At 43.9% G+C, this 26,311-nt stretch overlaps 1 protein-coding gene across 5 annotated transcripts in view; it reads right to left on the bottom strand.

The window, feature by feature from the left end:
- ARVCF (ARVCF delta catenin family member) overlaps window positions 1-26,311 on the bottom strand; it is a 219,760-nt gene that overhangs the window by 31,284 nt on the left and 162,165 nt on the right. For all 5 annotated transcript variants that reach the window (XM_088532301.1, XM_088532305.1, XM_088532300.1 and 2 more), the window contains 4 exons: window positions 23,973-24,156; window positions 10,900-11,017; window positions 9,533-9,704; window positions 3,681-3,752 (listed from right to left, as the gene is read on the bottom strand). In XM_088532301.1, the coding sequence (XP_088388427.1) occupies window positions 3,681-3,752; window positions 9,533-9,704; window positions 10,900-11,017; window positions 23,973-24,156 (546 nt within the window). The remainder of the gene's footprint in view (window positions 1-3,680; window positions 3,753-9,532; window positions 9,705-10,899; window positions 11,018-23,972; window positions 24,157-26,311) is intronic.

Genomic DNA, 26,311 nt, shown 5'->3' with positions numbered 1-26,311 from the left:
TAAATTAAATAATCAAAATGGGAAAGATAAATTAAGAACTACTTGAATAACTGATTTAAAGGAGAAAATGAGTTAGCTCATGCATCAGGCTGAAATGAACCTGAACGTCTCCTTATGCCTGAAAATTTTTAATTCCCCAACAAGATAAACTGAGAGCATAACTGAACTTCATTTTCAACACTCAATACTATCTTACAGCATCCAATTTTATGCCATTAGGGGTATGTGCACGTAAATAGGAGTCAGGAGCTTTGGATTTAATCACTATTAACTGGCTGATTCCACCTCAAAAGCCGTTTTGCTCTTCTGGACTTGCTCCTCTTACCCCAGGAGTGATGATGAGAGGTGGCCAATCCAGCACCTTCACAGCAGGAAGATTAAAGGTCCCAACCTTTCTCGTGTCTTTGGAGGGCTGACACACATCCGTGCCGAGTCCTTGCAGGAAGCCTCATCTCCCACGCTGCCACCGGAGATCCGGTTTTCCACGGCACAGCTATGATTAATCCCAGCTCACCCACAACATACGAGTTTCTCATCACTACTCTTTGCTCAGAAACAAGGACAAAGCGCAGGAACTGTGCTGTCCTATGGATTTAATACACACACAGGAGGAATCGGCACTCGCACAGGGCAGTTGGGAAAGAGCCCATGGCAGCGGAGACGGGAGGCACCGCTCTCAGCGACCTACTTTGCACCAGCAAAGGGATTTTAGCAAGACTTTTTCTCCCTCACAGAAGCAGATTTTTTTTGAAACTACTAAATTTAGCCAGGTCTCAAGCACAGCCATGATAATTTCTGGTCAATGAGGAGTCCCTCTCTCACAAGGCTGTCTATCCCTGCTCTTACCACTTCCAAAAACTGACCCCCTCTGCCTGTCTGTCAGAACAACACGCTCCTTTTGGCAAAGGAGAACAGGAAGCTTCTCCTGCCCAATCTTTGTTCATGAAGACAGCACTGCTGTGGACACGGCCGGATTTATTTATATTTTTAGTGTCAAACAAGACGGCGTCTGAAAGCGCTGCAGCCTCTCCCACCCAGCATACCCAGCTTAGCACAGATAACAGCTCTGAAATGGAACCAGACCCCAGTCAGAAGGCTTCGCACATAAAAGCATTAGAGGTTTAGAAATGGTTTCAGGGCTGCTCAAACTCTGTCCTGCAGAATAATCTGATTTTCAGAGAAAAGAAGAAAAAAGTTGACTTTAATCTTGCATTCTTTTGCAGAAGAAATTCGAGGAAAAGAAAAATACTAGCATTTAAACTAGGTAATAACCACAGCACCCTTTGGTCTGTCCAGGATACCCACGTGTTCCCAGGCTATCTTGACCAAAGATGGAAAAAACCGTCTGCACCAACCCTCCTCCCTGCCAAAACTAGAAACCACAAAAGCTTCTAGTTACCACGGCCAGCTACTGAACGGGCAGAGATCCCTGACACTGGAGTCCTGCAGAGCCCACGCTACATTGCCAGATAACATGGAAAATAGGTCTGACCCTTCTCGAGTTCAGTTTTTAAAGCCGCCATCAGCTTTATCGGTTAACTCCGTGATGACACCAAAGGGAAATCACGACCTCGGCTTCTGGGAATCTTCTTTTTCCATCCACCCGAGGAGCGCCGGGGAAGCTGACTTGAGGAAACCCAACGCCGCAGCATCCCCATATTTAGTTAACTACCGCAATGTTCATTTGCTGCTCTGCATGACTAACTCTTATTACTGCAATTTCTTTTGCTCACCAAGATTCTGGCTGAAAACTCGCTTTAATTTGGCTTTAATAATACATGAAAGAGATTAATCTATAATTGTTGATTTTTGTAACAGCACTTCATTGTGTCACTCAAAATGAGAGCATTTGATCATTAAAACTTGCATGTTTTTTTCAGTCTTAGTAACGAGGTTCTGCTTCAGCTGAGAGCTGATCTCATCAGAGCCAATTACACTCCATGGCACAGGCCTGACCTGAGCTTTTAAGGGTTTTGAAAGTGCAATTTTATGTCTCGCATCTTACTGAGCAACTCAAAGTACTAACAATCTCGTTAGAACCTTCAATACCCAGGAGCTCTCATGTAAGCTAGGGCAGTGCAGGAAACTTCTGGTAAAACAAGCAAACAAAAAACATACCATGAGTTTAATTTATTTTCCTCTTACCACACAAATGAATAGTTTCTCATGTCTTTTCCCCTGCCAAGGGGCTTCTTTCATCAAAATGCTGTGGGATTAATCTCCTGATTTAATCTAGCATGAGATACATAAGTAAGACCAAAATTTATCCATGTTGATTAAATGCGGGTATCTCAAAATTATCAAAGAAACCCTCTTCAGCAGTATGTGATGTTGGCAATTACAGTCGAATACAATAATGAGCCGTGTAAGCTCCGAGAGACAGATACGGCTCCCATCAGATATGCCACACTTCTACCATTAGCAAAGCTACAGTCTTTCTTTAATTAAAAAAAGTTATGCAAGATTTTCTCTGCAGAAATCCTTGAATTTAATTTTTGCTTCATTGGCAACTACACAACTACATCCTTATTACACTTAGGAAGTTATGAAAGAACTGAAGCCCTTGGTGTATTTATTTTACAGCCATTTCTTCTTCTTTTTTTCCTCCTCTCCATGTCGCCTTGTTTGCAGCACCCAGTCCTGAACTGACAACCTTACAGCAAAGGCTGCTTGGGGTTTTTTTTGCAGCTCTCAACAAGATGGCACTGTATCTTCCAGAAGATTCATTAGTATCTCATGCAAGAAGGCACCAAATAAAAATTAGTGTTTAGACACTAGCCTAGAAACTATGCCCATTGTAAATGGTGTCTACAAATATATTAGATCCACTTACAGACTAGGATTAGTTTGTGGATCATGAATCAGGCCTTCACTGTTGTGAATTTAATTGACAGTGCAGTATTTTCCATTGAGCCCCACTATCTCTTTATGCTCTCTGATACTGTATGTGACACAGGACAAGCTCAAGGTTTTCATTCTGAAAGATACTCATGAAGCTCTTTGCATTTGTGGGCATTCAGGTGCTCCAGGGAAGGTTTTCCTGCCCCACCAGCTGCCATGCAGTGCTGTAAAGACACGATGAGACCCCAGACCACCCTCTCATCAGCACGCACACAGGAAGGGAAGTTGCTGGTGCAAGGTCACAGCTCTGGCAAAGCTGATACACAGAGGGATGGTGCAGAAGTAGTTTTCAGTGAAGCTCCAGACTTTGAAAACCCACAGGCATTACTTGTGAAAGCCACAAAGTAATACTGCATTCACATCTACTATCAGTAAAAGCCAAAAATTGAAGTCCCCTCTCACTCTGCAGTTCCTCTGAACACTGAAGAACTACAGAGACATGAGGGAAGGGAAAAGGCTGGTGATAAATGAGCTTTGTAGCTGCCTACGTTCAGGTCTAGTGCAGGCAATGTGAGGTCTGAAGGAGCAGGGCACCCTCAGCCCTTTCTGGAGGTGCTACCATCTGACACGACATCTGAGGGTCTTCTGCTAGATTCCACGCCTTTGGGCATTTAATCCAAAAATTGTGTATAGCTACGTAACAAGCACTGCCATCTATTATTTCAATTAATTGAACACAAGAGAAAAAGATCAGCATTACACTCATGTCTTAGGTGCTTTTAAGGAGCTCCAGCTTTCAAACTACTTGTTATTTCCAAAAGCACAAACATTAGCATTACCTTTTGCTGTTTCAGACCTCTTTGGCAAATCAAGTGTATCAAAATTCCTGTCCAAATCTCCATTCTTCTTTCCTGTAGAAAAATAAGACAAATAGATAGTAAAAACTGTCAGCATACTGACAGATAAGTTACTGTCTTGTGCATCTACAAGATCAGAAGATACAGGCTCAGAATAGCAAACAGAGACCATCAGCAGTATTTGGACATATCTGGCTTGCAATCCAGCTGCATAGTTGGAGTCTTCCCAAGAACAACTTGGGGACAGAAATCCGTGCCACTTCCAGGCTGCTCTGCAAACATGCTGAGTACTGGCATTTCAGTGGTCTTAAGGGTGCTTCAAACCTTTGCAAATTATGTTGTTTCCCAACACTGCCAAGTCACAGCCCCTCCCTCAGCAGCCCAACACTTCCTTGTTACTTCCACAGATTCAACATCAAACCCAGAACAACTTCTGTCCATTTTTGTGTAAATTCAAATACAACCTGACTACCAGATTAACTGGCAGTTTATCCAAAGCACAAACTTGAGTGGCACAGCAAAGGGCAACAGGCTTCTCTATTTTCACTGCTCCTGGCAGGCAGGAAGGCCTAGATCTAATGTATTGCACAGGCAACAGCCAGCAACTTCATCTCGAACTGCCCTTCAATCACCAAAGTGCAATTCTGGCTAATTATTAGAAACCAAGGGAAAAAAATCCATAGTTCTGCTAAAAGATACAATTTTAAGACGTTACATCAGCTCTAATTTACACATGCTTTTAGAGAAAGCAAAACAAAACCTGGCCTTTAGTCCACCCTTGCAACAGGCTTGGAACCAGGGTTTGAAAGCAGCCGGGGAGATGGGGACCGTTTTCAGGCCCTGGTGCCCCCATGGAGATCGTCTTGGGGGGAACACGCTCGAGCACCGCGTCGGCGTGACCCGAGGCACCGGCCATCGGAGAGCTCCGACTGCACGGACAGACCTCGAGGGAACCGCAGGGATCTGCACGGCTGCTGGGAACAGCAGTCTGCAGTCGAGCTTTTCCAAGTTATTTTCGGGAAAACAGACATTATTTAGTTCCTCATCCTCAAGAGCAGGAAAGGACAGTGGGATGAGCAGTACAGTTTAAGCAACCAGGGGTGGCTTCTGAGCAGGGAATCTGCTAGACTGTTAATGGAGCTTTACAGGAAGGGCACAGCTGGGACGCTTGAAAACAAACAGGAAAATAGCACTTAAACAGAAGGGGAGATTAGTTTGGGAATAGGTCATGAAACAGGACAGAGCTACGACAAATCTGAAAAGCAGAAGACATCACTAGTTCATAAGCAATTTCTTTAAAAAGCAGCATTGATCATTCCCTGGACTTGCAGGAGCCAAACCCTCCCTGCTGCAGCTGGGAGCCTGCACGGCTTCTGCACGGTGCGTTCAACAGGCTGCTCTAGCGTTTCCTCCTATGGCAAAGGATAAGCTCATGCAGCAATGCATGGAGAACTGTGCTTGAAATAGAGCTTTGATGTACTGATACGGACATTCATAAATAACAGGAAGATAAATGCTTAGGAGGCTACTCCATGCCTGTACATTTTGTGGAAATTCCACACACTATATGGAAACACGAACTACCATGTAGAATAAAGCACACCACTGGAAGGCTTTGTCCATCTGAAGCCTTTTGCTGAAGTATGAAAAAGCTCACCTTACTAAGCTGCCAAAAGGTTCTGCTACTGCCACATACCATCCCACTGCTTTATAAGGGATTTTTCCTAAAATGAAGGATGGGAATCAGATCCACTTTGCAGCCCTCCATCTATTTTTTGCTCCACAGAAGAACTCATAACATGCTGCTTGGGGAACTAAACACAGAAATTCAGAAGATCCCTCTATAAAGATCTGGGGTTGCTATTGCTCTTAGCGCTGCAGGATGGGGATGGTGCAGCCACGGGCAGACCCTTCCTCTTCACGCAGGGTTAAGGCAGAGCGGGTGCAGGGGAGGCCGGAGGGGAGCGCAGGCAGCGCCTCAGAGCCAGCCTCGAGGCCCTGGGCACTATCCCAGCTCCCGTGGCGGCCGCACGCTCCTCCTGGGCTCTGCAGCCCTCTCGGCTCCTGGGCCTGACTGGAAATTCTGGGCCTTCTATGAAGCCTTCGCTGCCCTTGACCCTCTGAGGCCCTAAATCCTCCTCTCCGGCAAAGCCATGGCTGGTTAGACCAGGCAGCTCTTTGAGGGAGCAAGAAATTCAGCACAGGCAGCTCTCGCTGAGGTGACTTCAGCTCCAAAAAACACCCATTGAAACAAATCAAGCAAGGGCCAGGTTCGGAAACGCCTAAAGCATTTTCCAGGGCCCTCCTATACAGGGAAGCTGATGAGGAGCAAGAGGACCAAGCTGTAAGACAGCACCAACAGAAATCCCTCCGGAAGGCAAATCTTCCGATCGGAGACCCAGTGGGTATTTTCCCATGTAATTTCTACAGCACCCACTGCTCCGAGCAGGATTTTCTGAAGAGGGAACTGCAGTTAGTGGCTTAAAGGGCCAATCAGACACTTTTCAGATGTCACCGAGCCCGATGGGCGCTCAGGGACAGCCGCTCTGCTGGCAGCTACTGCAGCTCTGAGCAGCCCACGGCCAGGCCAGCCTGCGATGCTCGTGCCCAGGGTGCTGACATAATCGTACTGGCAGCAGAAAAGAAGTGTAAGGCCTGTTTTTCATATGTCTTGATTTTTACCCTTCTGTGCATCTCCTCGCTCTCCAGGTTTTCCAGCCCTAGGTGCACCGGAGAAACAAAGATGCCTCTGGATGAGAAGCAGAGGCCCAGACCTTGCCAGCAGACGGACAGCTCTGAACACGCCTGCTGACAGCTCTGTTTTATGAGACCTGGCTGCAGGAGCTGGCACAGCACTCTGGGCCGGGAAAACAGCCTGACATGAGACTTGGCTTGTGCAAGATGTGATTTACAGGCTCTGAAAGAATGGGATTAAAAATCCCCTTCCTTCCGTTACGTAAGGAACAATCAGAACATGACCTTTGGCATTTTCACTGTGAAAATCTCGGTAAGGACTCTGGGATGGGATTCAGTATTATTTATTAACCAGTGGCAATATCCTTTACCTCTTACTGTGGGATTAAACCTCAAACACCTACTTTCTGGGTGAGAAAAACTAAAGGGTAAGAGATCCTTCAGAAAAACAAAGACACGAACCAACATTTCTCCACTGAGGTGAGCTGCCACGGGCTGCAATCAGTGTCTTGCCTAACTCTACGAAGCCCCATCAGCCAGGTAAAAACTTGGATGTTTTTCAACATTTCTTTCTTGATTTAACCCTCCAGAACCCATTGACACGAAGCAACTGCAGCTACCTGAACATGACCCTGCCTCAACCACCAATTGGTGCCAGGAGCATGGTGGAAGTTTGGCTCAATCTCATATATTCCACTTACTGTTTTGGGACTCAAAAATAAAGGACACAGATCGTGAGTAATGTACCAACGTTCACTTCACCTAGCTAGCCTGAGTGCCAGTAAGGGATGCAGCAGCCCAGTTACACATGCACAACTGCACAAAGTGCCCAGGATCCTTGAGACTTCACATCCAAGCTGCTCTACAGCTGCGGCCGTCCAGGCAAGCCAGCAAAGCCACATTGCAGCATGACAGGGTGGCTGAGGCAGTGCTGGACTCGCACACTTACCTGCTCCCTCCTCCCCAGCATCACCAGGCCAGATGCAAGTCAACTCTCACTGACACTTACGTCAGGAACCCATCAACCCTTTTTTTTTAATTATTATTATTATTTTTATTGTTCTCAAGGCAAGAGGAGCATCAACCAAATTGAAAATGCTCCCACAACCACACAGAGGGTTTCCATGCCTGCTGAAATGCACAGGAGGACGAACCAGGGTGCAAAGGAGAAGGTGAATGAACAAGACCTGGATCTCAGCTCTTAGCCTTGCATGTAAAAGCTGAATAAAGCAGGATATGGTGATGATGAAATAAAGTATTGCAAAGACTCACCTTGATTGAACCACTCCTCTAATTACCAGAAAAGCAGCAAAGAAAAAACAAAAATTTACAGGAAGGAAGAAAATACAAAGGAACAGTCACAAAGAGAATTACACAAAATAGGCTCAAAACCTGAGAATTACAAGAATACAACAGAGCTTCCATTGATTAAAAAACAAATCAAGAAATTCCACTTTCTCGCTTTTGTTCCTGCTGAAAAAAGTTCTTTTCCTGCAGTTCTTTCTCCTCCCTTTTCATTACATGAAAAGGTGCTCAAGGAAGCAAGGGGACAGATAAGTGACGAGCCCTTTGCAGAGGTGTTTGAAATGCTGTGATCAATGACCATGAGATAAAAAGAAACTAAAAAAACACATGAAAAGCTTGCAAGATAAGTGAGCGAGAGAGACTTGATCTATTTTCAGGCTCTAGACTGACAAAATTAGCTAGTTTCAGAATAGGTCTTCATATACAAATTTATGAGTGAAAAAGGATGCTTCTAATTATGAATTCAAAAGCATATTTATTAATGGGTATTTTTATTTTTTTAAACAGTTGTTTGTCCCCCTCTATCATTCTGATCTGCACGCTGCCAGCTGCGAGCTCAGCACAGTTACCAGTTGCTTTCCCTCCAGGGAACATCACACTCCAAAGAGCACCACACAGGGTAACTAAGACATTAAAATGTGCTTAGAAACTGGAGATTTCCTGCCAACCACACAGTACCAAAACCAGCTGGTTGGTACTGAGGGGTCCTGTGCCTGCACTGCTCACTGAAACCTGTAAGCTCACCCTCAGCGTCACATGATTTGGGGATTTTTTTTTTTTGTCTAAAAATTGGGTATTTTGGCTGATAAGCAGGAACCAGAGAGGTACATAGATGGGCCCCACAGGGAGCAGGAGACACGTGGCATGTGACAAGCCACTTGAGAGAGCTTGGTTGTATCAGAGAGGATGATGCCAATTCTCAGTCATCAGTCTCCTCCCAAAGTGCACCAAACAGACCAGTGTGACACACAGTCCAGCAGGATCGAACAATTCCAGATCTTCTCTTCAGTGCCAAAACCCACCTTAGACCTTGAGAGCAAAAAGTAAACCAGGATGAGGTTGAAGGAATATGAAATGAATGAGTAGGAAGGGAAAATGAAGCCTAGAAAGAAAACCGAGTTCATTATCTCTGAATTCAGGCTGGAAGAATCATTTCTCTAAAATAACAAAGAAAACATAATTTGAGTGTCTCTTTTTAAAAGAAAAATGGAAAGGGTTTACTGAAACAATTAATCCTCTCGAGACGAAATGCATTTGCAACACTCATGCCCCAAAGGAGAGAACAGTTCTAAAAAGTGACTGACAATTAAAAGCTACAAAAAAAACATGTTTGCAATTTAAATTACTGAAAGAATGACAGAATTGAGAGGTTGGATGTTTTGGTTGGGGAGAAATGGGAGAGATTAAAGCCATGGAACAAGCACTGACAGCACAACCATGCATGAAGATGCCTGCATGCTGGCCAGGCTTCCAGAGGCAGCGACACGTGCTACACGGACAAGCAGATGGCCCAAGCATGGATTTGGCAGAGGCGAGCACGCAGCCATGGAGGAGGGCAGGGCACATCCACCCTCGTCCAACAGCGCCGTGTCTTACGTCAGCATGCACCGCTCCTCCTCCAAGCCAAACAAAATTCAGCAATTCTGGCAGAGATCCCCAAAACCTACTGCTACTGCAACAGGGGAGATCAACACATGCCACAGCACTGTAAACAGGTACCTCCACGAGCTGCTTCATACTAAACTAGTGTGATGAAAGCACTTGCAAGGGCAGGGCTACATAGCAAAGAAACCTCTCAAACCCACTCCCAGTTCCCAACTCCCTGCAACACAAACCTTTAGCTTTTTTCCCTCCAAAACAGCCAGCATCATCTTTCTTCTTTTTCTGGGAGCCTCCTGTGCTCATAGTCTGACCGGCATCGAGTTCTTGGTACTTATCAGCTCCGGGCACTTCTTTGTGGACGTGATAGGAAAGGTTCCGCATGATGCACACGCAGTTCTCCACTGACTGTCAAGAAAACAGGCATTAAGTACCACCATACCCTCATTTGCAAACGGCTCTACTACACATTGAGTTCCCTGCTCCCCCCCAACCCTCCACCTACCCCAGGAAAAGAACAGAGCATTCATATTCAAAACCCCCTTCTAAAATATTTTTCTTTTTTAAAATTTTCTTCCAAAAGTGAATCATTTCATAAATCGTACCTATTCAGAATGCAAGTTCTCTGATAAAAAATACCACATGAACTTGGACAAAGTACAACCTACACTTGCATAAAGAACACATTCACCAGAAGATAACCAACAACCAGAAGGTGTTTCTTTTTTAAAAAAAAAAAAAAAAATGCAATGCTTTTTCTCACTTTTCCAATAAGCCTCAAGGGACCCATTTATTAAATTTTATTCGGGACAAACTTTGGCCCCGTAAGGTTTTCAATTTGAGCACGTCATCTCATGGCAATACCTAATACATGGTACATCAGCTTCTGGCATGTGCAATACTCTGTAGGTTGCAATGAAAGCTACCATGTGGTAACAAAATCCACTTCCAAAATTATCTGATTAAGCAACAGGGCTTTAGAGTTGTTATGCAGTCCCTCAGAGGGTGGGACTCAAAGAATAAAATAAAGATCCTTTAAAAGCCTTTTTTTTTAAAAAAAATATATATATAAAGCGGTGACATGTTCTGTTTTTTCAGCAGTTTAAACTTGGGATATATCTTTTAAGTATAAATATGCTTCAAGCACCGCAGGACAAGATGATGATAAAACCCTATGAATCAAAATCTTTACCTACAGAACAAATAGGACAAAAGCGTTGCTCACCTGAAGACACATCTGAATGTCTTAATACTAGAGTCTTTTGAGATAGTGCTGAATAAAATCACCAAGAAGGAAACCACCTCCTATGCAGATATTGTGCAGAGCACAATACACTCTCCAGATCAGAATTTGAATTTCGAATGCCAATTGAATAATGAGGAACAGCAGCAGCAGTGCTACTGGCAAGTACCTGCACACACATATCAAGACCTTGATCTACCCGAAAATTCCTCGTCCAACACATAAGCTAAAGTAGCAGCATCGTGCTGATGCCCCATCATGATGTTGTTCCAATACCGGTCAAACAAAATCCAGCTCCCAGCACAAGGCTTCACCTAAATTAATGGAAGAAATCACCCAAATTTTAATATATAAGATCACCTTATTGTCTGTATCCTTCTTGCCGACTGCAGACTGTAGAGCATGAAGGAGGGCATCCACCAGGCCATCGCACTCTCTTAGTCTTCTGCGTGCTTCTGCTCCATCTGAACTTACATTCCTGACAGAAGAGATTTAAGAGAAAATTTACCCTTTAACCCTCTCGATAACAGGTGTGCCAGTTGATACTGTACTTGTCAAGAGCTCATGTTGGATCAGTAATTTGTAGGGAAGGAGAAGGGGGATCATGGTGATGACAACTTGCATTGATTTTAAACACAAGCACAAAATGAGTCCTGCAGTACTACTAATCTTTACACCAAAACCTGGTGCACTAAAGTGGTTTGCAAAGTGGCTTCTTCTGAAGCTTCTTCAGAAGCCAAAGCCTGCTCAGCAACACCATATTCCCTGTCCCAGAAATCAAAAAATGAGTAGGTAAAGTTCCCTCCCCACAGCCATGCCTTTTCATTTCATGACAAAGAAAGAAAAAAAAACTTCAGAATAGCTGTTCAGAGAGTTACAGTTTACATAAGCAATTTGTATTTACAATGACCGCTCCGAAGAAGCCTGGCTGGAAGCGCGTAGCCACTGCCTGCTTGACTGCTGTCCTGGACCCCAGCTGGAAGTTCCTGGAAGTTCCTCCTGCCTCGTTTGAACAGCAAATGCTGCCATTTAACCCCCACCCTTCACACCGTGCACGGCCCATCCAGCACAAAGGCCTGGAGAAAACACAACAAGACACTCAGCACACAGATTTGCAGCTTTGGATTTCTCCGAGCATCACGCAGGGCCCAAGCACATCGCGCGTGGCGCAGGGAGAGGCTGCGCGACGGAGCGGCCGATGCCGCGTTTTTCCGGAGCGCCCCCGGCTCCGCGGATCAGCACACGGAGCTACGCACGTCACCGCCTCCGCAAAGCACTGCCGGGGTTCAGCTCTGGGGATACAGCTTAGTCCTCCAGAACACGCGACAGTCACTGGAATTTAAGTTTCACAGGAACTTAAGGAAAAATTTCTTAACAGTGAGGGTGCCAGAGCACTGGAACAGGCTGCCCAGAGAGGTTGTGGAGTCTCCTTCTCTGGAGATCTTCCAAACCCGCTTGGATGCAGTCCTGTGCCACGTGCTCTAGGTGACCCTGCGTGTGCAGGGGGGTTGGACTAGGTGATCTCTAGAGGTCCCTTCCAACCCTAAGCATTCTATGATTCTATGACTGCCCCGGTCCATCAGGGCCCTGCACTGAGCTGTCGCCCTCCACTAACTGCGAGCACTGCCCGTCTCACCTGGACCGGTAACAAACCCGGCACGGGGCCCGCGTCTCCGCGGACAAGCCCATCATTAACTGCATGACCAGGAAAAGGACGTTTCTCAGACACCTCCCAAAATCTGAAGACACATAACCGCAAGCTGGTTGTTGTAGCAGCACATTAGCATGCAATTAGGAACACAAGGGAAATGCAGAGATAAATGAAACCCTTCCCCAAATCCTAACTCACAGCTTCACCACCGGCAAGAGCTGATACAGGGCAGGTAGACTGGATATTAAAATACTATTCCATGGGATACAGAGAGAGAATTCCACATGCTGGTTCTCACCTCTAGTTGTACTAATCCTTTAGGATCCAAAGCCTAAACATGAATTTTAATGTTAGGTCTTTATGAAACTGAAATTAAAATTCACAATCTCTGATAGCTTTCAGATAAACTACAGAAGCACCACGTTCAAGTACACATATTAAAGTAGAACATGACCTACCAGTCTTAAGGGTACAGAAATGTACCCAAAATTACCTACCTGTGTATCTTTTTTATTCTTCTCTCATTAAGTGTTAGAAACAGAGAGCAAAAATACATGAAGAACACTCAAATTAACATGGAAAAAATATGCCAAAATATAATGCCTTGACACCCTTGCCCCTGACCCATTCACAACAGATTTTTCTATGGTTCATTTATGCTACTATGCCTGTAATAACCAAAGCTGCAAAACAAATGTTATCAGTGGCATTATAGGATTTTATACTTTGCTTTCTTATTTCTTTATCTGTATTAGGAGTAACATTGAAGTAGACACATTGATAATACTATCATTGAAAAATGACATCGCAAATGGCATCAGTAAGAAAAGGGGTGTCTTGCTGGTATCACATTCTTGCTAGAGGTTCAACTACAGGAAAAGCTAACTAAAATTTACTGCCTCTAGAAGAAATTCCTACATATATCAGACATAAGCAAGCATGTAAACTCTGCAGAATCAAATTAATAACTAATTTAATAACTAATTAATAGCTATATTAATGCTATAAATATGTTAACCAGGCATCAAACTACGGTTTTAATAGTATAACTAATGCATCAAAAAGTGTATTCTTGTGGGCATCTCATGCAGAAACTTCTGCTTTATAAATACTTGACTCTTCGGATTTTGCCAGCCCTCCTCGGGTGACTAAATTGCCGCACGGTTTGCTTAACACGGAACAAAAAAGCTGTTTCCTGGTCATTTCTCCCCAGCTCCTATGTCTGGGCAACACAGACCTCAGACTCACTGGAGGGAGATCAGGCCCTCTGCCACAGTATGTGCTCTTGATGCTGCTCTGATGCTGCAAAAGGCAGCTAAGAGATCCCGGTTTGCAGGGGGATAGTTGCATTTGTTGCATGCCAAACACCGCTTGGCCTCGAGCAGAGCTGGGCATGCTGAAAAGGAAGATGCCAGACTTGTGAGAAAGCTTGTGGCTGGCAAGCCCAGGGGAAGAGCTCCTGGGCTTGGTCCCCAGGCTCCAAGGTAACCTTGAGAGAGCTAATGGAGCTGCGGCTGGAACTCCACAGCTGAGCTCGTCAGCAAAAGCAAGGGATCCTGCAACCTGGGAAAATGCCAGGTTATGTCTTCACCTTGGGGTGTGTAAGACTCTGATCTACCTCCTTGAGAAGCATCGCTTGGTCATCATCGGTCTACGACACTTCGGGTCTTCAGTAATGACTGAAGCGTGGAAACCAAGGTGATTACACAGACAAGAGAGCTGGTGACAGCAATCCTGCAGCGTCCTGCGTGTTGGTCGTTATGAAGGACACCATCATCATCTGCTGCACCCAAAGGCTAAAAAAAAAATGGAGCTTATCCACAGGATTGAACTGCAACAATAGCCTGTATCCTTGCACCATAAAAAGATCAGAAATTGCAGCAGAATAGCCTGATATCACACTTCATTGACTGTCACATAGGAAAAGTCCTTTCCCATTTTGCATTTGCACTGGAATTGCTTTTGAAGCACCGAACAGATTTATGGCAAGTGACAGAATAAAAGACATAGCTAAATTATGCTCCCAAGAAAAGTTTGGCAGCAAAGTGTCTAAGGTTTTTCTTCCAAGATAGTGATAAAAATTAATGAATAGGCCACATATTCCAGCAGATATAAGAGAATTTGCAGTCGTCTTAGGGTGGCATCCACAAAAGAAACACAAAGCACTAGCAGGGCATTAGCAATTGTGGAGCAAGAAACGTCCTGAAACTCAAGATATACACGCAACATAAAACAACCTGGCTTGGACAGGATGGAGAGTTTTTGCATGTTGGAGCAGGTAAATATAAGACCACCTGCAGGTGAAGCCTGCAGTCTTCCAGACAGTCTGATTCCCTGGCTTTGCTTCCTCACCTGCAGAAAGGCCACCACAGTGTCCCCTGGCACCTACTTTTCAATAATTCTACAAGAGCCCATCAAATGAAAACTGTATTTTAAAAGCAACAATAGTATCTCCTCACATCATTCTGTAAAGGGTAAGAGAAAGCTTCCCTGGGGGCTTGCCGTAAGTATATACACAAAAAGGCTCAAATGAACAGGTCTAGCAGCAAACATGAAATTACTCTCTGCATTACATTGTACATACAATGGAAATCAACTGTATCGCTGATTCCATATAAAAGAGTAAAGCACAAATCTCATCACTCAGAGATTTGAAAACCCCAGACTTCAGCTGAAAAAAATGACCTTGATTCTTGCTCAAGAAAATGCAATTCTTACAGTCCAGCCTGTAGGCAGGACTCCTGAAGCAGGATTTGCAGAGATGTTTAAATATCTGCTTTCCCTGGGAAAACAAAACAGAGAAGCACTAAGTAAATGTTAAACAAAAGTAAATACCCACCAGCATAGAAACACATCAGACTAGGAATCCAATTTGCTGGCATTAAAGACTTCAGGAAATGGAGGTGGTTGTGTGAGAAATCTGTTCATCCTTTAGATAGGTTATCATTATTATTAAATAGTCTCCTTAATGATGCACAAGCCTGAACACAACGTTAGATCTCCAAAGAGGGTCGGCATCCATGGCTTCCAGGATAGGTGTGCGGTCCCTAGTATCAGGGCCATGGACCCAAGAGAAACTACTCTCAAGAGGAAAGACTTATGAGTAATTAAATGCATGGCACTTCTTTTGCATTCCTTCAAAGCAGGGAATAAAGCATACACCAATGCCTCCACTGGGCTCTCCCTAACAATCTGAGCGCTACAGCAGTTTTTTTCCTCAGGAAGGGAAGCTTGAACACACAAGTACCCGAGAGATTTTTTCCTTTGAGCACTTGAGCAACTAGTATTTCCAAGAGTATTGCTGTGTCTGTCACCTGGCTGGAAAGGGCCATCAGTTGTTGCCCTGCAGCGCTGCAGATAAAGCTGAAAGCCAGAGGTTAGACTATTATCAAACACTTACCACCCCACCTCAGTTCAGCAGCCATAAAAAGCACTTTGTTTAGAGAACCAGCTGGGGAAGACAACAACAGGTTGGGAATTCTGGTTTTTATATAAATAGAAAACTCAACTGGAAATTTTAAGATTACCTCTAGAAACATTTCCACCCTTCTCTGGAAGAAGCCTGCACAAGCACCGAAGCTTCGGCAGGGATGAGTTCTTTCCAACAGCCTCTTTGTGCTCCCAGGTTGTCCAAGTTAAGTTTTCATTTTTATAACTATAAATGACCTTCTAATGCTGATTAATGTATTGCCATGCCCAGAGTAACATGATTGTTCTGCAGGCCACCTCAGCACGGCCGAAGCAGGCTGGGTACCTGTGATCGGTACAGGCCAGAGCGTCCCAAGCGCCCCACGCTGCGGGTAGGCCCGTGTTGGCTCTTAGGAGGGTTGAGCTGCGGCCACGCTGCTGGGCACCGTGTTCCCGGGCCACCCCCGAGCAACCCCAGCCCTCCAGGCACCGAGTTCTGTACTGCAGCCGATAAAATATTCTAAGGTTTTCACAAGTTTAATTTAAATATATTAGTTGTTATATCCACCTACTCTGACAGTCACAACCCTGCCTATAAAACATCCTTCCACCCACACATCACCTCACTATTAAGAAGTTTTTCTTTGGATGCCAGCCAAAAGAGATCAGTAAATAATAGCTGCAGTGAATGCACTGTATTTCTTAGCGCGCTTCTAGGTACCGATTGTCTCAAAGGAGGAATACGTAACATTTTAAAATAAACCTTTTTTTTTAGCATTTCATGCAGAAATACGATGAATTCCACACTTCAGTTCACATGAAATATCAAGAAGCTGAATTGGTACCGAGTTCACTGTTCTGAAAACCAGAGAAAAGCAAGAAGCCTGTGACATGAAGACAGACTGATCCAGGCAGCACTGGCCAAAGAGCCCTATACAACAAGATGGAGTTTGGCTGCTGCTGAACCCGAGCAGAGGGAATACTACAGGAAAGTCCAAACAGAAGGAACAGTGACACAAAGACACACAGGGGAGCCCCAATGATTGTGATGGGAGATCTGGAGAGATTTCTGCTCCGCTTACCTGTCCACTTCCCAGCTAGAGCCAAGAGAAGAGCAGAGAAGTCCTGGTTGCCTGACACACGAGCCCCTTCTGACTACCTGGTTTTAATTGGCCACTGCCCACAAATGGCCATACCATAAGCCTTTCCTGGAAAAGGACTTCAGGAGTTAGTCTGGGCTCCAGGGACACTGGCACAGAGCAACAGATCCATAAAGCACTCCGTTATACAACTCATAACTATGTCATCATTCTTTATAGGAGCTCCAACAAGCAAGCGCTCAACAGCCAGCAGCAGTTTAACGAGGCACAGCTGTGAAGTCTGTCCTCTGTTATTTGCAGCTTTCTAATCCAAAATATCATGTAATATTTTTTCAAGTAAAATACTGACTAGTTACCTCCTGCATGACCTACTTGGAGGCCCCTAGTCTGCTCTCCTGTAATGCAAAAGCATGCAGAAATGCACTGCACAAAAATTCCAGAATCCCCGGCAGCTACTTGGCTTCCAAATTATTATGCTAGTCCCTGCTTGGAGGAGAGGCTAAGGGGCTCTGCTCGCTTTATAGCACACACTTGCTGCAATGTGAAAAGCAGCTCTGAAATACAAAAATTAGGCAATATTTATCTAAAAAGCCATCACAGCTCACATGTTTGCAAGGCAAACTACGTCCGTCGCGCTGGCTGCAGGGAGCTTTGTTTCAGACGTGCTCTTCATCACACCGCGGTGACAGCCGCTTCCCTCCTCTGAGGGCCAACGGGGAAGGGACCTACATTCAATCCTAAGGAATGACAGAAGGCAATAAGCAAGCACACAACTTGAAATTTATACTTTGGATTTGATTGTAAAGCATTAAGGTTGCATGTAACTAGGTTATGTCTCTGCTGCTAAAATCTATGCATAATTTATTTATATTACAAGCTAAACATCAGGAACTGTCAGGAGGAACCATAACAGCTCCTTACTAGCACGAATTAAACGCTCTGCTCATCATATAAGCCCCAGGACAGCCATATGCTGTGATCCTGCACAGTATCAGTAAGCTAATTAAGAAACTGCCTCCGCTTGCTCCTCTCTATTGTGTGGGTTTTTTAATTTGTGTTTCTCAGTCTGGATTGGGCAGATAAGCTTCACACTTTCACGCTGCTTGCTACCTCCAAAGTGAAGGTTCACAGTGAGTATCTGCTCAGTTTTAATCTTTCTAAAATGATTCCTCTGATGCAAGTCCAGTTCAGCAGTATGCTATCACAGAACCCTGACATCCTGTTGGCTTCCATTTCTGCAGTTATCAGGCTCTCAAAGGCTATAACCAGTGCAAGGATGTTGGTGCACCAGCCTTCAAGTGGGAGGCATGGTCAGAGATGTGCAGCATTTGGTATCATCTCCTTTAAATGCGACAGGGAAGCACCAAGTTTTGCAGAAAGGCCTGTTCAGGCCTCCTTGGTTAAATGGTTGTCACTGATTAAATGGAGGAGTCAACCAAATGGCTTGCTGAAGGCTCTTTCCAGAGTGTGCGTGGGGGGTATCTTCTCTGTCCTGCCAAGCTTTGGAAAGCAAAGCTCCCCAGACACCAAGGGCAACCTGGCTGCAGCGCTGCTGCCCAAGCTTCACCTCCTGCACCCTGCTCTGCACTAGAGCACTCTGCTCAGCACAACTCATTCTTTCGAGCCAAAGAGCTCCGTAGGTGCCTTCGCCTTCTTCCTCTGGTCAGCTGGAGGATCAAGGCTGCCCCAAGCAGATGGGAGAGCAGGCAGGAGAAATACGCTGCTGTTACATGCACCGTTATCATGCTTGCAGGATTTAAAGACAAATAAAGCTTGAAGGTAATTTATTTTGAAAGCTCTAATTCCCAGGCATTTTTCTTCAGAGAAAAATTATATATTAATCATTATTAATAAGAAAGGAGGACATAGATTGCTTTTACATAGCTTTTCTTCCTTTGTTTCCCCAAATTCAGCAGGCAGAGACCCAAGAAACCCTAACTGAGACCATCAGGGAGGTAGGCTCCAAACCCCACGACCAGGCAGTGCAGTCAGTCACACATTAAAGGCCTGTGGACTGGCCAGTGCAAGCAGCACTACTGGATCCCACTGATTTTCTTAACTATAGGTGGCCACCTGAAGTAGAATATAATGCTGGGAGAGGGATCTTCCTCCAGCTTGCAGGGAAAGCATTCTTCCTCTCTTAGGCATCTGCTAGTAAACAACAAATTACTCGGCCAGTCCAAAGAGACAGAAGGAGGAACCAAAACCCAAGCCACTATTCCTAGATTGTCCCTGCGAATTTTTCAAGGAAACCACCAGGGACTGTAGGAGAGGAGATGGGAAGAAACAAAAGGACACACCAATGCCTCCGAGACCTATGGTCATTTTGAAGTACAAGGAGAAAGGACCTTTCTGGAGACCCAGGCTCAGTTTGACAACAGGCAGTTACACACAGGATGGGCCCACTAATGCTCGTACATCATTTCTCACTCTGGTGGAATAGGTTTTTTTTTTTGGGCCCTGAATCAACTGAGAGTCTCTCAGTTGATCTCTTGTCTTCCAAGATTTTGCCTCACACTCACAGTAACTCTCCATTTTTCATTCCATGGGCAGGAACTATTGATTTTATCTGTTGGAGGTGCTTATCTCTAATTGTTATCAAGAACGCGATTTTCTGCGTTCTTGGAGAATTGTCAAGAAATGCTGCAACTGCAGATGGCATCCTGGAAAAAAGTGCACTTTGCATCCATTTACCATGCAAATGAATTCATTTAGCATTGTTGACAGCAGGTCAGGAATCGGGCTAGAAAGTTAGCAATTTAGGAACCAAGTTGTATTCCATTCTCTTAAAAGTGGAGAAAAAAAAAAAGTGAATTACTAGTAATTAAATAGGAAGCATCAAGTTAGCACAGGATGTATTTCATTTTTAAGCCACTAAAATCCTTGGTGCTTCCACAAAGCTAGGGACCATGGTGCATATCTACACAGAAAACAAGAACACGAAGGTGACCGTGACAGTGGGCTCCGACCCAGAGGCCGAGCACTTCCACTCACATGGACACGTTATCCCCACAGAAAAAACAACTTGAGCAACCTGGAGATGCCGTGAAGGTCGCTGGCAATAACTTAATGTGTGCAAGCCAGCCCCAACTCCATCTTTCTCAAAGCAATTCCAGCTGTCCTCTCCTCCTAATGGGTCTTAATGTCTTGGTCAAATTTGTAGGAAGAATTGCTAAATGGTCTTGTTAAGACACACTGAATCATTGCATTATTTAAAGTGGAAGAGAGTACAATTTAAAAGCAAATGCTTCTGGACTGCAAGCCCCAGCAGGGATTTCGGGGAGAGAAAAAAAAAAAAAAAATCTGTAATTGAATGAGACCTTCTCTGTACACCTAAGAACAACCCAAAAGGCAAAGACATGAAACTTGCACCCCGAATTAAACATCCACATGCATTTAACAATTCTTCTAATAAGGTGTCTTCCTTATTTCTTCCTCATCCTCCTCCTTTCCATAACACAAAATCTACTTAATCTCAGAAAATTAACGTTTGCTTTGTTTTTACAGCTCCTTCCTGAATTTCCCATGCACCTTCTTTTCTCAACAGGTTCATCAGACGATGAAGATACATTTATAGTATAAAAATAACACCCCAAATCACATCTATCACAAGGCTCACAACTCTTTCACATAGTAAAAAGGTTACTGTCACTTCAGACCCATCCATCATAGTGGGTCTGAACCTATAAAAGAAACACAGCAATGCAAGAGGAAACCTCCTTTTGATCTGAGGACGAGAACAGATACACTTGTGAGCACCTGCACTAGCTTCTGAAAACTTCACATCTCTTGGTAAAGCATATTATAGAAGGCTTTGCAATCCCATTGCCAGACCACAGTTTCACCAGAAGTTTTCTTTTTATCAAGTGGAATACACGATTTGCAAAATGTTTGTTTGGAGAAGACAATTTTTGGCAAGTTATATACAGGCTGGAATGTCACACAACACACTTGTCATGTCTCTGGTGATATCAGGATTCAAAAGACCTCTAAAAATGGCCACAGTCATGAGAGAGGGCTTGATTTCAGAAGCTCAAATGTCAAAATAAATGCAGGTCTTCAACATGAAACTAAAACTTAACCTCTTCTTCCTAGATGCCCACTGGCTATTGTAGACTGACAATTAGCCATGGTGGTTCTCTTAAAGGATATCAAGAGAGAATCCCAGAATTATTAAGGCTACGGAGAGAAGAAAAAAGGCATTCTTGAGGATAAACTTTGTGCAGTTTGTGGAGATCAGAGCATCTCCAGCCTCTAAACTAGCAGCTCCAGTGTTAACGTGCCACCGTCACGCAGGGCTTTCTCACCCAGCAGCACAGAGCTGTTCCTGAGCACGAGCCCCTGCACCCAGCTGCTCCAGCCAGGCAATCCAGCCTGTCCTGCTCCCGCTCCCGACACGTGCCAGCATCGGAGCTTCCAGAGTGGGGGGGACAGGCATAGGACTTATATGGGGGATTAAGGGTGAGAAGTGTTGTGGACAGGATAGGACCAAGCAGCAAAACACGATAAATTGGGATTTTAAGGGGGGGTAAAGGCAAATTACTCTTTTTTGGAATTACTTCTTTCATTTATTTGAAGGAAGATTCCCCAAGGCTCCATATTATCAAAGCAGAGACCTAGATTAAGAACAAAGTAAAGATCAGAAAGAAGTGGGAAAACAGCAAATAATTAAGCTGCAGTTCACACTGTTAATCAATGAGCTTGAAATAAACCCACCCACATCTGTTGATAAACTTCATTAAAGTTACTGAAAAAAGGCGGTTGTGCATGAGTAACACCCATCTTGTGCCCAGAGATGCCAACTGCCAGAGCATGTGAAAATGCAGAAGTTCAAAAATTCTCCCAATTCTTCTGGAAGGCAACGCAGCACAAACTCTGGGATCATTTCCAAGGAGGAGAAGGGAGGTTGGCACATCACTGAGAGAAGTAACCTCCCAACTATATCTCAGACTCAAAGTACTTTTCCAAATGGCAAATGGTTTGTAGTTTGCAATTAGTTCTATTCACAGAAAAATACATTTATAGGACCAGCTACTGTGTCAACAAGAGATAAGTAGCGAAGGGGTTTTAACACTGATGTCTGTCAAACTAACTCGTTTGCTGCTGTTAACCACCCTGGTGCTTTGAATGATCAGTTGCAGAAGATTTCTCACAAACAATGAAAAACTACTCCCAGTAATAATAGTTGTAATTATTACTTTCTACATGTCCGTCTTTGTTCCAAGATAGGGAAGTGCTCTCCAATAGGCATCACCTAACATCACCTACATCGTTAGGGAGAGAAAGCATCTCCAGGTGAAAGGCAGTCCATATCTCACCTATTCCCCCATGGTTTCACGCAGCCCCGGACTGTTCTTTGATGATTTTATCCCACTGCAAGCAGCAGCAAGGAGGCAGCAGACCAGTTTACCACCTCCTCACACTTCAGCAAGGCAACGTTGATAAGCCCCCTTTTTCAGACTACCTTTCCCTGCCATCTCCCTTTTTATTTACCCTGAGTAGCTACTTTCCATCATGAAATGACCTTGTCCCATACCTCTGGCTGAAGCTTTGAGTTTTCCAGAGGGAAGTGCTCAGCCCACATGACTGTGAGCAGAAACTACTGATGAGAGGACTGAAATACATCCTCCCAACACCAGAAGTGGCCATCATTTACTGACTGCTCTCTTGATGTATGTAAGTGGTTTCTTAAAAAAAGAGAACTACTTTATTTTTCAAATGGTCAAAAGGGACTGTATTAGTGACATCGTGGCACTGCTGTGCTCTGCATTCACATTCATCAATCTGAAGGCAGCAAAGTCTCCAAACTGGCACCTGGTTTTTCTATGCCCTAGAAGAACAGTACCTTATTTAAAATAAAAAAAAGTCAAAATTATCCTGGAATGTAGAGACTAGTGTACATCAGAGCACTGCAGATGATAATAAATTTTATGAGGTGGATTAGGTTAATCTACTAATGATCAATTTGTCTACATTTATTGGAGAACTCGGTATTCATTGAGACAATCCTTTTATCTCCACCCTGACTAATTTCCTCTTGTAAAAAACCATTACAAAATGAGGCTGTAGTAAGGAAAAACAATGATGTCTGGAGTCTACTTAAACAACCCTAGTCTCCAGTGGGACTGCAAATAATTTCAGTAATAGGCCCTTTCAGAACACTTTTCATTACTTCTTGCACTTGTGAAGTTACTCAAGAGAAGAGTTATTGCAATTTAGAGACAACAAGACCAAGAAAGAGAAATGAACCAACTTCTGAAAATGCCTCAATCAGTAGAGAACTGACAGAAGTGCCCTTCAGTACAGCAGAAGTTGCAATGGCAAATTTTTTAGTTTCGTCCAAACTAACAGACTTTCACATAAAACTGAAGAATCCAACGGTTCATCTGCACTATTTTATCTTCTATAGAATTCTGTTTACAAAAATCTCAAAGGAAAAGCAAAGCAGGAGAGTCAGGGTAAGGAATTTTGCTTCTTCAAGGCTTTCCGAGTAACTTAGAACTGCTTCTGACCCAGCTTCTAACATTTCCTCTCCCACTTTGCAGGTGCTCTCAGAAATGCAAATGTCATCTCTACCCAGAAAAGGTCCTTTACAAGGAACTCTAGAAATGCTCTGGAGGTCAGATTTATAACTGATTTCCCATAAATCCTTATCCACTGTAACTTAAGAGTGTGCCAGTGACTTCTACAAGTGTTTCAGACTAAAATTGGATCCATGTTTCAAGGTCAAGGTAACTCCACAAAACTTTTCTCGGCATTAAAAAAGGAGGCATTTGTGAAGAGGAAGCCTAAAACAAAACAAAGGGGCACCTGTCTGAAAACTTGTTTTTTTGCCTAAAGAAAAACGTGGCCATCAGGGGAAGCAGAGAACTACCCATCATAGAACACCTGACCTCCTCATACTCCTGGAGGTATGATTCCCAATACTTAATGGCATTGTTTGCATTAGATGTTTCTTCTATACTTAGCAGGGTGGTTAAGTTGTCAACTGTGTCACCCTCCATTGCATTAGACACCTCCCTATCTAGATGAGCTCCTCCAAACTCGATACATGACCTACTGTTCATATGGACCCCAGGGGTTAAACCTACACTGACAAGATTTTTAGACAAGAGAACCTGTGGCACACAAACAACTCTGACACCGCTACTACCGCCACCAATATGGGGATATCCCTGCCAAAAGGGAAACTACATTTTACTTCAAAATAATTTATAAAAACTGCTGAACATGGGACACTGAGTGACAGATTAGTATCCACGCTCGTGCTTTACCGTAGGCAGCCAGACGTGTTCTTGAAGACGGTCGTCCACTCGGCATCGCGAGGCTTCGAGTCCTCGTTGGGCTCGCTCTCCCAGCCCGAATGCGGGATGATCACCTCGTTGGTGAGTGTCTGCAGGCCGTGGTTGATGATGACCATCTTCAGGGGCTCATAGGAGGACAGGTTCCATAGGGTGCCTTCAGGAGAAACAGCGATTGGTAAACAAGCAACAAGACAGCAATGATTCTTTTTATTCTCTTGTAGAGAAGCACTAGAAGACTAAATCACAGAACAAAGTAAAGTAAAAAAATTTTTGAAGTTTCTGAGACTCCAAACCAGCCTATAGCTTAGGGAACATTGCACAGTTGCTGTAACAGAAACACTTCCAAAGGCAGTTTCATGAATACAGTGATATTGCTGAAGTCCTCAGGTCTGACTGCAAAGTACATAAATGTGTGATAATGCTATTAAACATCGATTGGGTATTTTTGCTATATACAAATTTTCATATTGCTACATTTTAAAATCCAGCTGTGCTTCACCCACTAGAGGAGAGAAGCAGGTTGTGTAGAACATGCCTAGAAACAAAGCTGAATTTATGGAGGATCATTGATCTTATGTTTATTGTCTACACAAGACTATTTCATTCGAGACTCCTCTCTCTATTATTTACTACCACATTCTGCTGTCTGAGGCAACATCTGTGTGCAAATCCCTGGTGCCACAAGTACACGATTCCTTGAAGGATCCAAGAACTGAGCGTCCTCCTCTGCCTTCTCATTTTCACCTCAATTATGAATCAGAGCAGACTTAAGCTAAACATCAAAACAACACGACTGAGTCCGAACAGTGTTACAGCTGTCACAGTTCCCTGTCCCGGAGACAAGCTACACCTTCCCAGCACACCCGCACCAGTGTCCCCTGCCCAATGGGATTTACCAGCCTGCCGGCATATTCTGGAAGGAGGTTGGACTGGTAAAAGCACTGGTTTGTATGTAGTAAATGCAACATTTAACTGGTTCAGCAGAAGGTATGTCAGGGATTTTTATTATTTAAACTACGTCAGAATTAAAATTGCTGCATTTTAGCATTAAGACAGGCTTATCTTTTATTATATATCAGTCACCTATAAAAATACTGAATAAAACAAAGCTCCAGAATACACAAGGCCCAAAGCACCATTCACCTCCTCGCACGATGAACAAGCAGGCCCACAGAAACCCTCCTTCACACTCCTGCTCTCACTACCCCCAGCTGGCAGCATGAAATGCCACAAGTTTTCACATCGGAATATCATCCATATAGGGCCATGCCAGGTTCCAGGTCCGAACGGGAATTTTATCTCTCACGAGCAGCGAGTGGCACTTGTGTGACAACCTCCCGGCTGATGGCTAACAGGGCCCGAGTCCTACACAGCGCTGTCTCCTGTTCTCCAAGTGGCACTTACAAAATCCAGACATCTGTTCAGACTGAAGAGACCATACTAGCTGATAAAGAAATCCTAAGGCAGGCAACAGGATGAACCCCTGAGGTTAGCATCATGTTTCTTCACTTTTGGCCAACCCAATTTTGGTATTTTTGGCCCACTGTCCTTGTCATTCATAGACAACACGTTGCATGAGAATTTCAGAACTTCCTTTTTTAGCTTTTAAACAAGGTAACATATAGAAAATATCAAGTAATTTTCTTTTCATCAGAATAAATCACCCATTGCAGAAGCCCCTAACCACATCGGACAATTAAAACTAAGCACAAATGCCCCAATTGATTGTGGGAGAAAGCCTCCAGTTTTCTTAACAAATTGGATCATCATATAAGAAAAAAAGCAAGACTATTTATAATAAGGCTATAAAAAAGCCCCTGATGCATAAGTTATCAGATTTAAATGCCTTAACTTCGCTAGACAGCCTTTCTTTAGTCACAGTACAGCAATTCCTTAACCATATCAACAGACTCACTGATTTAAAATAATAATTCTAATTAAGTCCTTAAATGCATTGCTGGCTCAGTACTTTGAAGATTTAAGTACAAAATCAGAACATCCAGCATTAAATTAGATGAATAAAACCCACATATCTACACAGGGTAATCATCTCGGGAGCAAACCTAGATTCGGCCACAAGAACAACGGGTTTATAACACCCTGGCCCCAGAATTCATTTTGGGATTCCTTCAGAGGAACGTAAAGGAAGCATTCAATATTTGAAATTCTGCCTTTTCCTTTTTCCTGGAAGAGTGGCATAATTCATCATCTGCATTATAAAGCTACAAATGCAAGTTTCAGAGCTTAAGAATCAGACAGATATTTTAAAAAGCCAAAATACCCCCCAAAATCCAATGGCTCTAACATGA

The sequence above is a fragment of the Tinamus guttatus genome, unplaced genomic scaffold, assembly GCF_059628265.1.
Source record: "Tinamus guttatus ecotype Peru unplaced genomic scaffold, ASM5962826v1 Tinamus_guttatus_pri_ptg000459l, whole genome shotgun sequence".
Lineage (NCBI taxonomy): Eukaryota > Metazoa > Chordata > Aves > Tinamiformes > Tinamidae > Tinamus > Tinamus guttatus.
The sequence above is the reverse complement of the archived record's forward strand: the minus strand, read 5'-3'. Positions and strand labels throughout refer to the sequence as shown.